General features: G+C 51.1%; 1 protein-coding gene across 1 annotated transcript in view; it reads right to left on the bottom strand.

The window, feature by feature from the left end:
* DENND5A (DENN domain containing 5A) overlaps positions 1 to 16,818 on the bottom strand; it is a 315,605-nt gene that overhangs the window by 33,193 nt on the left and 265,594 nt on the right. The window contains exons 19-20 of the mRNA XM_030201008.1: positions 5,436 to 5,617; positions 100 to 182 (exon numbers count right to left, since the gene is read on the bottom strand). Of these exons, the coding sequence (XP_030056868.1) occupies positions 100 to 182; positions 5,436 to 5,617 (265 nt within the window). The remainder of the gene's footprint in view (positions 1 to 99; positions 183 to 5,435; positions 5,618 to 16,818) is intronic.

Genomic DNA, 16,818 nt, shown 5'->3' with positions numbered 1-16,818 from the left:
TATATATATATATATATATATATTTCAGCACAAAACCTCCTTGAGCATATAAACTGAGGTTACACAATTTTCTGACAAACAGCCCAATGCAATTCTTACCTCTTTCTCAGGTTTATGAAAATGCTTCACAATGCCATTGACAGCCTCACCAATGGCCTCCTGTATCTGACCTGTATTTAACTCTGAAAAAAAAAGTTGTTATAAATAAGATGTAGAGATTCAAACATTTAATACGTGTTTAGATGTATACAGTTTCTTTAGTTCTGACTAAATATTTTAAAGCACTTAAGCATTCACACAATAATTAGTATAAGAATTTAAACTCAAGGAGTTTGCCTTCTTAAAGGCTGCTTAGAGGGAGGGTCTCTACATTCTCATGGATTCTGTGGACAGGCACCGTCCTTCCTTCCTTCCTTTTGGGGGGTGGGGGGAGGGAGGGGAGAAGAGGGGTGGTATCAAGAAACAAGAGTTCCATATCATCATGCTGATCAATCCATAGACTGGTGGGTTGTGTCCATCTACCAGCAGGTGGAGATAGAGAGCAATCCTTTTGCCTCCCTATATGTGGTCATGTGCTGCCGGAAACTCCTCAGTATGTTCTCTATCTCAGCAGGTGGTGGTCACACACAGCAGCAGCTCTGGCTAGGCCTCCAAGCCTAATTTTTAGGTTTTGTTGAGTGCCTGGGGTTGAGGGCTCTTCTTGAGCAAGTGCAAACCTGGTGGTGCCAGGTCCCTCCTTTTCTCCCCCCTCCCGCTGGCTCCGTTAAAAAAAAAAAATAATAATTTTGGACGTCCTTAAGGGCGTTTATTTCGACGTTTATTTAAACGTTTATTGCAGCTACTCACTGGGACACCAGGTCGTTACAGCTCGGAGCGAGAAGCAGGTAATTTTTAACCTTTTTATGCGGGCAGGGGGTTCCCCGATTGATCTCCACGTGGCCTATGGCGTCGGAGGGCGAGGGGCGCGAAGAATCGCTCCCCGGACCGCGTGTGCGCTTCTAGCGGGGATGCGGGGGTTTTAAAGTCTGATTCGCCCTTGTTGGGTGTCAGTTTGGAGGCTTGGTCAGTGTCCCGGGTCTTCCTCCGGCGCGGCGGTTTTTTTCCCGCCAGAAACGCCCATCCCCCCTGCTCGCCTCCGCCATCCTTGGCCGGCCACTCTGCTCGGACGGCTTCTTCTTGGGCCGCCCTTGAGCTGGGAGACGTTCATTGCCAGGGCCCGCCCTTGATTTGGGCAACGGCAAAAAAGCGGCTAAAGTTAAGCGCCGTTCTTCCCGCGCGGCTCCTTCGTGGAGTGTCGCGCCGGACGCCATCTTGGATGCGCAGCATGTGGCTCCCCCGCTCTTGCGAGCGCCGGTTGAGGGTGCGTCTAGGGCTGTGGCCCAGGCTGCTGAAATACACAGTCTGGGGGGTTTCTCCCCCGAGTTTATTTTGCTGCTGCATCAGGCTTTCCTTATGCAAAACGCTGCCCCTTCTCCCTTGTCCGATAACGGGGTTGAGGGCCCCCGGAAGTAAACGCCCTCGGGTGGATTCCCAGGCCTTAGAGGACGCTGTTTCCTCTGATGTAGATGAGGGCAGCGTATCTGAGTTCTCCCAACGGTCCTTTGGGGATTCCTTGGAGGAGACGGATTCCCGCTCGGATGGAGCGGATGACCCCTCTGCAGCGCGGATCTTTCGCTCAGAGGATTTGCCCAACCTGTTACTGCAGGCCATGAGCATTTTGAAGATTTCCTCGCCAGAGGACGTTTCTCCCTCAGCCCCTGTTGGCTCTGCCATTATGCTGGGGACGAAGCGCCCGCCTAGAACCTTCCACGTGCATGATGCCATGCACACCTTAATTTCGGCTCAATGGGATGTCCCGGAAGCGAGCCTCAAAGTGGCTAGGGCTATCTCCCGCCTCTATCCTTTGCCTGAAAGTGAACGTGAGGCCTTTCTTTGGCCTACCGTGGATTCTTTAATCACTGCGGTGACTAAGAAGACGGCGTTGCCGGTGGAAGGTGGCACGGCCCTAAAGGACGCCCAAGACAGAAGATTGGAAGCGGCTTTAAGGTCGTCCTTCGAGGCGGCTGCCTTAAGTTTGCAGGCCTCAGTTTGCGGCTCCTATGTAGCCAGGGCGTGCCTGACGATGGTGCAGCGGGCTTCCCCCCTCGGATCCTTCCTTGAGGCTGACTGGCCGGCCCTGGAATCGGGCTTGGCTTATTTGGCAGACTTACTGTATGATGTCTTGAGAGCCTCGGCTAAAGGCATGGCTCAGACAGTCTCTGCGCGGCGCTGGCTTTGGCTGAAACATTGGTCTGCGGACCACGCCTCTAAGTCCCGCCTGGCTAAGTTGCCTTTTAAAGGCAAGCTGCTCTTTGGGGTCGAGCTGGACAAAATCGTGACCGATCTCGGCATGTCTAAGGGCACGAGGTTACCAGAGGTCAGTGCTCGCCCTGGTATCTCCAGAGGTCGGTTTCAAGAAGCCCGTCGGTACCGCCCGGGCAAGTCGGGCTCCTCTGCCCCCTCTTCCTTCAAAAGGAACTTCTCCCCCAAGCAGCATTCCTTTCGCAGAGACCGCCGTCCCGGAGGTACGCCCTCCGGTCCTCCCCCAGGGTCTCGTACCCAATGACGGGGTCCTGGTCCATGGCCCAGTGCAGATTGGAGGACGCCTGTCCTCGTTTCTGGGCGAGTGGACCAAAGTAACTTCAGACGCTTGGGTGCTGGAAGTCATCAGAGACGGCTACAAGTTAGAGTTCTGCCGACCCTTAAGAGACGGGTTTGTACTCTCTCCCTGCAAGTCTCCGGTCAAAGCTGTGGCAGTGCAGCAGACCTTGGACAACCTGATCCGCCTGGGTGCGGTCGTTCCGGTGCCAGAAAATCAGACTGGCAAGGGACGTTACTCCATTTACTTTGTGGTACCAAAGAAAGGAGGTTCTGTCCAGCCTATCCTCGACCTAAAAGGGGTCAATCGGGCACTGAAAGTGCGGCACTTTCGCATGGAGACTCTCCGCTCTGTTATAGCGGCAGTGAAGGCAGGAGAGTTCTTGGCTTCCTTGGACATCAAGGAAGCGTACCTACATATTCCCATCTGGCCTCCTCATCAAAGCTTTCTGCGTTTTGCAGTCCTGGGCCAACACTTCCAGTTCAGAGCCCTCCCTTTTGGGTTGGCTACTGCTCCGCGGACCTTCTCCAAAGTAATGGTGGTCATTGCGGCCTTCCTGCGAAAGGAAGGAGTACAAGTCCATCCTTATCTGGACGACTGGTTGATCCGAGCCCCCTCTTATGCAGAGTGCGGCAAAGCTGTGGACCGGGTGGTTGCTCTTTTGAGCTCCCTGGGGTGGATCATCAACTGGGAGAAGAGCCAGCTGCGCCCGACTCAGTCCCTGGAGTATCTGGGAGTTCGATTCGACACCCAAGTGGGCAGAGTGTTCCTGCCAGACAATCGGATTGTCAAGCTTCAGGCTCAGGTGGACCAGTTCCTAGTAGCCTCTCCTCTTCGGGCTTGGGACTATGTGCAGCTGTTGGGCTCTATGACGGCCACGATGGAAGTAGTGCCCTGGGCCAGGGCTCATATGAGACCACTACAACACTCTCTGCTGCAGCGCTGGACTCCGATGTCGGAGGATTATGCTGTGCGCCTTCCCTTGGACCCAGCAGTGCGCAAGGCGCTGAGCTGGTGGATGCAGACAGACAAGTTGTCTGCAGGAATGCCTCTGGTGACCCCGGAGTGGATTGTCGTCACGACGGACGCCTCTTTGTCGGGCTGGGGAGCCCACTGCTTGGGAAGGACAGCGCAGGGGCTCTGGTCTCCTGCAGAGTCAAAGTGGTCTATCAACCTCCTGGAACTCAGGGCCATTCGGTTGGCGCTTTTGGAGTTCATCCCGGTACTGGCGTTGAATGTCAACCGCCAGGGAGGTACCAAGAGCGCCCCTCTAGCCAAGGAGGCCATGAATCTATGCCAGTGGGCGGAAGCGAACCTGGAACAGCTGTCAGCGGCCCACATTGCCGGAGTCATGAATGTCAAGGCGGACTTTCTCAGTCGCCATACCTTGGAGCCCAGAGAGTGGCAGCTATCTGCTCAGGCGTTCTTGGACATCACGAAGTGCTGGGGCCAGCCGAGCCTAGATCTGATGGCGTCATCGGCCAATTGCCAAGTGCCGCGCTTTTTCAGCAGAGGACGGGACCCTCGATCCCTGGGAGTAGATGCTCTTCTCCAACAGTGGCCGAAACAAGAGCTTCTCTATGTGTTCCCGCCCTGGCCCATGTTGGGCAGGGTGCTAGACCGGGTGGCAAAGCATCCGGGCCGGATAATCCTGGTGGGACCGGACTGGCCCAGACGTCCCTGGTATGCGGACTTGATCAGGCTCTCAGTGGACGACCCTCTGCGGCTGCCAGTGGAGCAGGGCCTGTTGCATCAGGGTCCCGTGGTGATGGAGGATCCCTCCCCCTTTGGTCTTACGGCCTGGCTATTGAGCGGCAGTGTCGTACTCACTCGCAAATGCGCAGTAGAGACCCTCGCTGCCCCGCATCAATACGTGATGACGGGGGCGGAACAGAGAGGGTCTCTACTGCGCATTTGCGAGGGACACCGCAGTCGCTAACACTCCCCCCACCCGGAGTCACCGCCACCACCCACCTTCCACCCGGTCGGGCCCTCGCTCCGCTATTGTAACAGCGAGGGCACGCAGCACACAGCTCTGCTGAGCTGCCGTCGGCCTTCCTTCTTCTTCTCTGCCTGTGTCCCGCCCTCGACGACGTTACACGAGGGCGGGACACAGGCAGAGAAGAAGGAAGGCCACGGCAGCTCAGCAGTAGAGCTGTGTGCTGCGTACCCTCGCTGTTTCAATAGCGGAGTGAGGGCCCGACCGGGTGGAAGGTGGGTGGCAACAGCTCCGGGGGGGGGGGGGGGGCAAACTTGGAGGGGGAGCGGCAGCGGCGAACTCGGCGGCGGGCCTTTCAACCCCCCCTTTCTATACTAGCCCGTTTTTACGGGCTGAACGGCTAGTCCATTATAGGACAGCATTGAGAGCTGATTTCAGCGCCCAAACTTTGATGCCAGGACTTACACCTGTTGAAACCTGATGTAATTCACAGCGCACATCCCCAGTATTCTATAACAGTGTGCAAATTTTAGGAACACCTTGACCTGTCCATCCACCTCCCATGGCCACGCCTCCTTTTAGGTTATACACTATGGAATTTAGATGCACACTATTACAGAACAGCGCGTAGCAAGATGTGCACGCAAATCCATATTGGTGCCAATTTATTGTACTAATTGGCTTATTAGGCAATTTAGTTTGGCGCACATCTTAGATCAGCACCCAAATATTTACCTTAGAAATACCTATTAAAATTACCTTTATAATGTCATAAAACTAAATAACGCACATTTTAAAAGTGAAATATCTTTTGCATTCTCTTAAATATTTCAAATTCAGAACATTTTTTGTACTCACTTTGTTTGCTGTTTGGAGATATGGTGACCAATCTTCTAATCATACTTGGTGAATGCTGCAATGGTGGTGTTCTGCACTGCCTGTCATCTGACTCAGTATTTGTGATTAATAACTCTCCAACCAAAATTCTCTCTAGACTACCATCATCCATTCCTTTCCCTAGCCACCTTCCACAGGGAAACCTAAAGGGCAAAAGAAAAAATATTTATTCCATTATGTCCTTAAGCACATAACTCAGGAATCACAGCAAATCAATTTTTAGGAGCCTAGCATGAGATAATGAAATGACCTACTCTGGTACAAGTAACTCCAAGGGTCTGGCTATAGAATAGAAAAGTTTATAGTGTTCAGACTCCATTTTGGCAGCACTATGAGCATATCTCTTATATGGATCTTTGATATGTTGGTTCCCTCCTTGTTCTTAGTGCTTCTGAAAATATACATTTATTTGGACTACTAAACAGAGGCGTAGCTAGGGTAGTTGACACCCGGGGCCGGTCATTTTTTAACACCCCCCCCCCCCCCCAAAATCCAGTACTACGCATACCGAGAATACAAAACACTCAGGACCTATATATAGCGAATGCTACATACCTGTAGAAGGTATTCTCCGAGGACAGCAGGCTGATTGTTCTCACTGATGGGTGACGTCCACGGCAGCCCCTCCAATCGTAACACTTTACTAGCAAAGGTGAACCCTTACAGAGTTGGTCTTGAGACCAGACTCAGACAAGTGCAGAAGGTATTCAAGTAGGGTCTGTGTAGGACAAGAGCGAGGATCTAGGGCCTTGCTGTCACATCAGACGGCAAACCTCCTCCATAGAAAGAAGTAACTCCTCTTAGTGGAATCTTTCCTGGACGCAAGCAAGATGCGGGAGACACCCTCTGACAGACCCAAAGAGGCAAAGTCTACGCTCTCAACATCCAGGCCGTGAGAGCCAGGGACCGGAGGTTGGGATGCAGAAGCGCCCCTTCGTCCTGCGTGATGAGGGTCGGAAAACACTCCAATCTCCACGGTTCTTCGGAGGACAACTCCAGAAGAAGAGGGAACCAGATCTGACGCGACCAAAAAGGAGCAATCAGAATCATGGTGCCTCGGTCTTGCTTGAGTTTCAACAAAGTCTTCCCCACCAGAGGTATGGGAGGATAAGCATACAGCAGACCCTCCCCCCAGTCCAGGAGGAAGGCATCCGATGCCAGTCTGCCGTGGGCCTGAAGCCTGGAACAGAACTGAGGGACTTTGTGGTTGGCTCGAGATGCGAAGAAATCTACCAAGGGGGTGCCCCACACCTGGAAGATCTGTCGCACTACACGGGAATTGAGCGACCACTCGTGAGGTTGCATAATCCTGCTCAACCTGTCGGCCAGACTGTTGTTTACGCCTGCCAGATATGTGGCTTGGAGCACCATGCCGTGACGGCAAGCCCAGAGCCACATGCTGACGGCTTCCTGACACAGGAGGCGAGATCCGGTGCCCCCCTGCTTGTTGATGTAATACATGGCAACCTGGTTGTCTGTCTGAATTTGGATAATTTGGTGGGACAGCCGATCTCTGAAAGCCTTCAGAGCGTTCCAGACCGCTCGTAACTCCAGAAGATTGATCTGCAGATCGCGTTCCTGGAGGGACCAGCTTCCCTGGGTGTGAAGCCCATCGACATGAGCTCCCCACCCCAGGAGAGACGCATCCGTGGTCAGCACTTTTTGTGGCTGAGGAATTTGGAAAGGACGTCCCAGAGTCAAATTGGACCAAATCGTCCACCAATACAGGGATTTGAGAAAACTCGTGGACAGGTGGATCACGTCTTCTAGATCCCCAGCAGCCTGAAACCACTGGGAAGCTAGGGTCCATTGAGCAGATCTCATGTGAAGGCGGGCCATGGGAGTCACATGAACTGTGGAGGCCATGTGGCCCAGCAATCTCAACATCTGCCGAGCTGTGATCTGTTGGGACGCTCGCACCCGCGAGACGAGGGACAACAAGTTGTTGGCTCTCGCCTCTGGGAGATAGGCACGAGCCGTCCGAGAATCCAGCAGAGCTCCTATGAATTCGAGTCTCTGCACTGGGAGAAGATGGGACTTTGGGTAATTTATCACAAACCCCAGTAGCTCCAGGAGGCGAATAGTCATCTGCATGGACTGTAGAGCTCCTGCCTCGGATGTGTTCTTCACCAGCCAATCGTCGAGATATGGGAACACGTGCACCCCCAGCCTGCGAAGTGCCGCTGCTACTACAGCCAAGCACTTCATGAACACTCTGGGCGCAGAGGCGAGGCCAAAGGGTAGCACACAGTACTGGAAGTGACGTGTGTCCAGCTGAAATCGCAGATACTGTCTGTGAGCTGGCAGTATCGGGATGTGCGTGTAGGCGTCCTTCAAGTCCAGAGAGCATAGCCAATCGTTTTCCTGAATCATGGGAGAAGGGTGCCCAGGGAAAGCATCCTGAACTTTTCCTTGACCAGATATTTGTTCAGGGGCCCTTAGGTCTAGGATGGGACACATCCCCCCTGTTTCTTTTCCACAAGGAAGTACCTGGAATAGAATCCCAGCCCTTCCTGCCCGGATGGCACGGGCTCGACCGCATTGGCACTGAGAAGGGCGGAGAGTTCCTCTGCAAGTACCTGCTTGTGTTGGAAGCTGTAAGACTGAGCTCCCGGTGGACAATTTGGAGGTTTGGAAGCCAAATTGAGGGTGTATCCTTGCCGGACTATTTGAAGAACCCACTGATCGGAGGGTTATGAGAGGCCACCTTTGGTGAAAAACTTTCAACCTCCCTCCGACCGGCAGGTCGCCCGGCACTGACACTTGGATGTCGGCTATGCTCTGCTGGAGCCAGTCAAAAGCTCGTCCCTTGCTTTTGCTGGGGAGCCGAGGGGCCTTGCTGAGGCGCACACTGCTGACGAGAGCGCGCGCGCTGGGGCTTAGCCTGGGCCGCAGGCTGTCGAGAAGGAGGATTGTACCTACGCTTACCAGAAGAGTAGGGAACAGTCTTCCTTCCCCCATAAAAACATCTACCTGTGGAGGTAGAAGCTGAAGGCTGCCGGCGGGAGAACTTGTCGAAAGCGGTATCCCGCTGGTGGAGCTGCTCTACCACCTGCTCGACCTTCTCTCCAAAAATATTATCCGCACGGCAAGGCGAGTCCGCAATCCGCTGCTGGATCCTATTCTCCAGGTCGGAGGCACGCAGCCATGAGAGTCTGCGCATCACCACACCTTGAGCAGCGGCCCTGGACGCAACATCAAAGGTGTCATACACCCCTCTGGCCATGAATTTTCTGCACGCCTTCAGCTGCCTGACCTCCTCCTGAAATGGCTTGGCTTGCTCAGGGGGGAGCTTGTCCACCAAGCCCGCCAACTGCCGCACATTGTTCCGCATGTGTATGCTCATGTAGAGCTGGTAAGACTGGATTTTGGCCACGAGCATAGAAGAATGGTAGGCCTTCCTCCCAAAGGAGTCTAAGGTTCTAGAGTCCTTGCCCGGGGGCGCCGAAGCATGCTCCCTAGAACTCTTAGCCTTCTTTAGGGCCAAATCCACAACTCCAGAGTCGTGAGGCAACTGAGTGCGCATCAGCTCTAGGTCCCCATGGATCCGGTACTGGGACTCGATCTTCTTGGGAATGTGGGGATTACTTAGTGGTTTGGTTCAGTTCGCCAGCAATGTCTTTTTGAGGGCATGATGCATGGGTACTGTGGACGCTTCCTTAGGTGGAGAAGGATAGTCCAGGAGCTCAAACATTTCAGCCCTGGGCTCGTCCTCCACAACCACCGGGAAAGAGATGGCCGTAGACATCTCCCAGACAAAGGCCGCAAAAGACAGACTCTCGGGAGGAGAAAGCTGCCTTTCAGGGGAGGGAGTGGGATCAGAAGGAAGGCCATCAGACTCCTCGTCAGAGAAATATCTGATGTCCTCCTCCTCCTCCCACGAGGCCTCACCATCGGTATCAGACACAAGTTCACGGACCTGTGTCTGAAGCCGTGCCCGACTCGACTCCGTGGAACCACGGCCACGGTGTGAGCGTCGAGAGGTAGACTCCCTCGCCCGCTCCGGCGAAGCTCCCTCCGCCGTCGTCGTCGGGAAGCCTTCCTGGGAGGCGACCACAGTCGGTACCGCAAGCGGCACCGATGTCGGAGACCTCACCCCTGGCAAGGGGCCAGCCGGCGCCTCACTCGACGGTACCGGTGGTGCAAGCACCCCTGGTACCGGAGGGGAAGGGCGCAACAGCTCTCCCAGGATCTCTGGGAGAATGGCCCGGAGACTCTCGTGCAGAGCGGCTGTGGAGAAAGACATGGAAGCCGATGCAGGTGTCGATGTCAGAGTCTGTTCCGGGCGTGGAGGCTGTTCCGGGCTGTCCAAGGTGGAGCGCATCGACACCTCCTGAACAGAGGGTGAGCGGTCCTCCCAGTGCCGATGCCTACTGGGTGCCGACTCCCTCGGCGACCTAGAGCTCTCGGTACCGACACGGGAAGGGGACCGGTGTCAATGCTTGACTTTTTCAAACGAAGCATGTCACCGGAGCTTCCCGGTACCGACGAGGAGGACGTAGAATCCAGCCATCGCTTCCTTGGGGCCGAGGCCGAATAAGGTCGGTCTCGGGGGGGCTGTACCGCAGGAGCCCTCAGGGTAGGGGGAGACCCACCCGAAGGCTCACCGCCACCAGCTGGGGAATGGACAACCCTCACCTGCACTCCAGTCGAAGCACCACCGTCCGACGACATCAGCACTAGTGGAGGACCCGGTACCACCGACGCCGACGCAGCCTTCCGATGTCTCGGCCCCGACGCAGAGGGTCGATGCCTCGATGCACTCAATGCAGTCGCGGCCGAGGACGGAGGTCTTGACACCGTCGACGCACTCGATACTCCCGGTGCCGACGAAGAGCCCGAGAACAAAACGTTCCACTGGGCCAATCTCGCTACCCGAGTCCTTTTCTGTAAAAGGGCGCAAAGATTACAGGCCTGCGGGCGGTGCCCAGCCCCCAGACACTGAAGACACGACGTGTGCCTGTCAGTGAGCGAGATTACCCGGGCGCACTGGGTGCACTTCTTGAAGCCGCTGGGAGACTTCGATGACATGGGCGGAAAAATCACACCGGCGAAATCAAAACTCGTAATTGCGGTAAGGCACCAAAAAGAGGGGGAGAAAAAAATTCGACCCGAGGCCTCAAAGGGCCTAGCCCGATACAGAAAGAAAACTTAACAGGGCAAAAACTGGAAATAGAGGAAGGGGAAAAAGACCGAACAGGCCTTCTTCCGAAATCCTTTTTTTTTCTTTAGCGAAAAGTCAAAAAAGACGCGCGAGGTCAACTTAAGGGGCGCGAACGGCGTAAACACGACCGTACCGAGTGCGGACAAAAGAAGACTGACGAACATGAGCCGGTTCGGGCGGGAAGACGGCCGCGCATGCGCGGTGCGCATCGGCGCGCGAGGACTAGCAAAGGCCTTTGCTAGTAAAGTGTTCCTCCGATTGGAGGGGCTGCCGTGGACGTCGCCTGCTTGTCCTCGGAGAAAGAGCAATTATACCATACCATAAGTAGTAATTTGAACGAGTCACACAAGGAAAAGGAAAGCATCTTAAACACTACAGTGAACACTAGAACATCAATTCACCTATTGTAAAACGAAAACAGACAGATTAGTACAGATCGTCGATCCTGCACAGTCAATGTCAACTGAAAGCCATGTCTTTTTCAGAAACACAGATACACCCTAATCCACTGTAGAAAAAGTAATAATAAACTTTCTATTTAGACAAAAATTAAACTGAACCCCCGATGCCAGACTCTGCATACAATGCAACACCACAGAAACAGAAAATGTCCCCTAGTACTGTGCAAAATATAAAGACAGCAGATGTAAATTTGAAAAAACTAACAAATACCAATCACCACTTTACAAATTAACAAATAGAAATAAAACAAATACAGAAAATAAAATACCATTTTATTGGACTAATACATTTAGCTTCCAGAGGTCAAAATCTCCTTCTTCAGGTCAATACAGTATAGTGCTGTGACAGTATCCTATCCTGACCTGAGGAAGGGGGTTTTGTTCTCTGAAAGTTAAGTCAAAATGTATTAAAATTAGTCCAATAAAAAGATTACCTTATTTACATGTTAAAGCAAAAAAATAAAAATATGTATTTTATTTACAGTTGGTTGTCTCTGGTTTCTGCTTTCCTCATCTTCTTTTCACAGTCTTCCTTCCATCCAGCATCTGTCTTCGCTCTCTCTCTCTCTGCCATCCAGTGTCTGCCCTCTCTAATGTCCCTTCCATCCACTGTCTGCCCTCTCTCTCCCTTCCATCCACAACTGCCCTCTATCTCTGCCCCTTCCATCCACCATTTGCCCCACTCTGCCCTCTTTCTCTCTCCCCCTTCCACCCACCATCTGCCCTTTCTCTCTGCCCCTTCAATCCATCTGCCCTCCCTCTCCCATCCATCCAGGGTCTGCCCTCCCTCACACTCCCCCCCCTTTCATCCAGGGTCTGTCCCCTCTTTACAGCCCCCAGTTCCAGCCCCCTTATTCCACCTGCCCCTAGTTCCAGCCCCAGCCCTTTTCTTCCATTAGTCCCGAGCTTCAGCCCCCCAGCCACTTCTCCCTGTCCCCTTTTCAGCCCCCAGTTCCAGCCCCCTTCATCCACCACATGCCTTGCATCCCCCCTTTTCAGCCCCAGACATGGACCCATTTTCCCTCCTGCCCCTTGTCAGACCCCAGTTCCAGCTTCAGACCCCTTCTCCCATCTAAGCACTCCCCTCTGAGCTCCCCCACCCCTCCCCAATCCCCTTCTTCCCTCCGAGCACCCCTCTGAGCTCCCCCATCCCTTCCCAATCCCCTTCTTCCCTCTGAGCACCCCTCTGAGCTCCCCCACCCTCCCCAATCCCCTTCCGAGCACCCCTCTGTGCTCCCCCACCCTCCCCAATCCCCTTCTCCCTTCCGAGCACTCCTCTGAGCTCCCCCACCCTCCCTCCCCAATCCCCTTCTCCCCTCTGGGCTCCCCCACCCTCCCTCCCAAATCCCCTTCTCCCCTCTGAACACCCCTGAGCTCCCCCACCCCTTCCCAATCCCCTTCTCCCCTCCGAGCACCCCTCTGAGCTCCCCCACCCCTTCCAAAACCCCTTCTCCCCTCTGAACACCCATCTGTGCTCCCCCACCCTCCCCAATCCCCTTCTCCCCTCTGAACACCCCCACCCCTTCTCCCATCTGAGCACTCCCCTTCTCCCCTCTGAGCTCCCCCTCTCCCATCTGACTCCCCCCCCCCCCCCGACCCGGTCCCGTCCCCCCTCGTGGAGAGCCGACAGAGCCCTCGTCTCCTGCCATCACCCTTCGTTTTTTTTTTTAATCCATTGCAGCGACGCAGGCAACACTTTGTGTCTGCCCTGCGTGTGCTGTGAAGAGAGAAAATCACCTCGCTGGCGTCGGGCCTTCCCTCGTTGTGTCCCGCCCTCGAGGAAATAGGAAGTTACCTTAGAAGAGGGCGGGACACAACGAGAGAAGGCCCGACGCCAGCGAGGTGATTTTCTCTCTTCACAGCACACGCAGGGCAGACGCGAAGCGCTGCCTGCGTCGCTCCAATGGATTAAAAAAAAACCGAAGGGTTAAGGCAGGAGACGAGGGCTGTCCGGTGCACCCCCCACCCGCTGACACCCGGGGCGGACCGCCCCGCCCTTCCTACGCCACTGCTACTAAATCTATGTGTCCCCATCTCCTTTGTACATTATGCCTGATAAAGTAGAATTTGAGTGTAATTGTTTTCCAAAACAAGTCACACCTTCCTAAGCAGTAGATTCATAACCCAGTCATACAATATGCTGGGTTTGTTCTTTACAGGCTCAGAGGCCTTTTCTTACTTACTCATATTGCAGTACTACATCACTTGTATTCATTTTAGTGAGTAAAAATTGATCTCTGCCTCTCGATGTCTTAATTTTTAATTGTAGCTTTGTTCTATCTAGTGAAAAATGTCCATTTCATTTTAGCATCTTCAGGCTGAAAACACCTTTCTTCTACAATGATTTTCACTGTGTACTGTTGATCTTTAGGCCTGACTCAAAGTATAAATTCTCTAAGGGGCCCTTTTTCTAAAGCTAATGGAATTAGCGTGTGCTAGGAACCCCATTTTATACCTATGGGCTTCTTTACATTTAACGTGCTAATTCCGTTAGTGCGCACTAAGCTTTACAAGGGCCCCTTAGTTTTCTCTTATTTTTGTGATCTTTCTAGTATATTTGTTTTGGAGAATTCAATGAGATGTCTTGAGTAAGAGCTCCACAAGGACTACCATAAAGAGAACAGCATCTTCTTGGGAAAATCTTAACTAATTAATCTGCAAATTAAAATGATTTGGATTATATGGATTTTATTATTTATATCTTTTCAATGTATGAATTTGGTAATTGCTTCCTATACTGGGAGAATACTTAAGTACATTAGTTGGACAGGATGCTGAGCTCGATGAACATTTGGTCTTTTCTCAGTGTGGCATTACTTATATACTTATGTATTACCTACAGTTTATATTATGGGGCCAATTTTCACACTATTTTTTAGTTGCTTATTTTTTTTTATACCCTATCCTTTCAAGGTGACTTACACATAAATTACAAACAAAGAAATATAACACCACCAAGAAACACCTACAAAATAAAAATAACTTGTTCCAAGTAAAAACACATTTAGCAAGCAAACTAATTCATATTCTGTGGTAGAATACCACTTATATGTTAAAAATCTTTGCAACTAGTATTAGACTAAAAATTAGCATACAAAGGCTAAATACACTAAGGGCTCCTTTTACTAAGGTGCACTAACAGATTTAGTGTGCATATACACCCTAATTCTATATATTGTGATAAAGTCACCTCCAGGATAGTTGGGTTAAGGCAGTTTCAGTCTGAAATACAAGTCCCTGAAGGCATTGCAGGCTAGGAGCCAGAGGGTGAGATGAAGAACTCGGACTGGACTCCTAGCTGCAATCGGGGAAGACATGGGTGTAAACTGGCAGGTTGTGTAGAGTGGCTGCCACTAGGCGGAAAGAGAGTTAGGAAACCCTGTGTGCAGGAGCTCATCATTGGTCTCATTAGTCTAATGCTTAACTCAGCTGGTTTGGGTGTGAGGAAGCTAAGGGAAAGAGAATGATTGGTTGTGGTAGCTGAAGCTAGGGATTGATTAGGCAGGTGGGAAGGAGTCCCAGGAAGTGGAGTTCAGTTCAGGAGAGAGAAGCAGAAGGAGAGAGTATTTGCAGGCTGAAAACCCTTGGGCAGGGAGGTCCCTAAAGTACTGAAGCAGGCTGAGATTCCTTGGGTGAGAGGAAGTCCCAAAAGTATTCAATTCACTGTGAAGCTGATGCAGGGGAAAACCCTTGGGTAGAAGGAGTCCCTAAAATATTGAACTCTCCTGAAGGTAAAGAGGATGGAAGGTAGAAACTGCTGCTGGGTGACTTAACTGTGATGATGAACTGAAAGAACTGTTTGTCTTGAGAATTGAATTACTGTTTATTGTGCACTGGATAAAGAGCCCAGACTGGAGCCTGTAAGCCTATATTGAATCCTGGTATGTGCTATGCTGCTATTGGAACTGTGTACTAGAAACCTGCATGGAATAAAAGTTCTTAAGATTGAAGTTACTGGTGGACATCTGTTTCTTCACTGTACCGGGAGCCTGTGGCTGGAGGAGATTGTTCTATCCTTGGCTGCACAAGAGAGGTACCTGGTTACAATATGGTGCTCAATTTTGCACACAATTTAATTGGCAAATGAGCCAATTATCACAAATAATTGTGCACTAATAAATCAATTGGTCTTAGTTGGCATTAATTTAAGTTTACATGTACATCTTTAGGCGCTGGGATCATAAACGGATCAGAAAGAAGACGTGGCTGTTGAAGGGAGCGCATCTGGAATTTATGCGCAGCATTACAGAAGAGAGATCTGTGCTTAATTTAGGAGAATTTACACCAGGTTTCAGTTGGTGTTAAATTCTCGTGCCCAAAATTGGGTACAGATCTCGGTGCCAAACTATTATATTAAACAGTGCCCAACTCTGCGCACCGTTTATAGAATAGCACTATGAAAATTAGCGCTAAGTTCATGCAGCCCATTTTATTCCTATGGGATCCTGGGTGTTACCTATGAGGAAACACAATGGATGGTAATAGAATGTCTGCTTGCCATATTAGCAATTTCAAACAACATTCAGGAGAACCATGAAGATGGTTTACAGATGGTACTTGACCCATGGTAGGCTAATGGTTTCATGCTGCCTCTCTGGCTTGTTGGTGGGGCTGTGGTGGTCATGGGAACTCAGATTCACTTTTGAAAGATGTGCCCTAAGGGCCTACTGGAAGGATATATTCTTTTTCAAATTTGAATGCTTATGGGCCTCCATCTCTCCTGGGATCCGGGAATCCTTTTGCTGAACAGGTGTGCCTCTGGTTTCTCCAGTGCTAGAACTACTCTTGTTCATTAATATTTTGAGTGTGGGGAAGCTGGTACTGGCAGCAGCCTGGAAGAAACCTGGAGTCCCTTTGTTGTGCAAGTGGTTAAATAAACAGTGACATTTATGAGATGGAGCATTTTATTGTCATTATCTGTAAGACTGACCCAGAGGGAAAAAAATTTAGGGCTTGTTAAAGGATAAGATATGATTGATCACAACTCAACTACTAGGGTTTTACCTTCTCTTCCTTCTTTTTTTTTTAACCTCTATCATTTGTTTGCATTATCATCTTCCTCTAAAATGGGGTGTGGGATTAAAATAAGAGGTTATCATAGTTGTATTATCTTGAACATTGTTATTCTGAATTGTTTGCACCTTTGTATGGTATGAACGCTTTATAGCAAGTGTGTGTTTGTTTCTGGTACACTCTGGGTACTGTATTTCTTCTCATTGCCAATGTTCATTTATTAATTGTATCATCTAAGTTTCAAAGTACCTCAATGAAATTAAAAAAAAAAAAAAAAAAGGCAATTTACTAAGCCAAGCCATAGATAAACTGTTCATTGACCAATTCTGGAACCAAAGACAATGGGAAGCCACAAACAGAAGTGCCACATTCTTGGCTAAGTAATACAGTGTCTGCCAAAATGGAAGTGCACAAATCCAAAAATGTTGGAGGCAGATTATCCCCAGGACAGGTGTGTTCCAAATTCTGTACCAGCCGCTCAGCCCATCTGAAACTAACATAGGCTATATAATCTCCACATGCCACTGCTTGTAACCCTAGAACAGAGTTCAAAGGTTTGATTCAATAAAAATGTCATTCTATGATCCTGACGGTCCTTCAATGCTGTACGGCGAAGATACTTATCTGTAGCAGGTATACTCCGAGGACAGCAAGTGAGTAGACGATCCACGTCACCTGGGATTCGGCACATTAGCCAGCACAGAAA

The sequence above is a fragment of the Microcaecilia unicolor genome, chromosome 4, assembly GCF_901765095.1.
Source record: "Microcaecilia unicolor chromosome 4, aMicUni1.1, whole genome shotgun sequence".
Lineage (NCBI taxonomy): Eukaryota > Metazoa > Chordata > Amphibia > Gymnophiona > Siphonopidae > Microcaecilia > Microcaecilia unicolor.
This window is presented reverse-complemented; position numbering and strand designations above follow the sequence as displayed.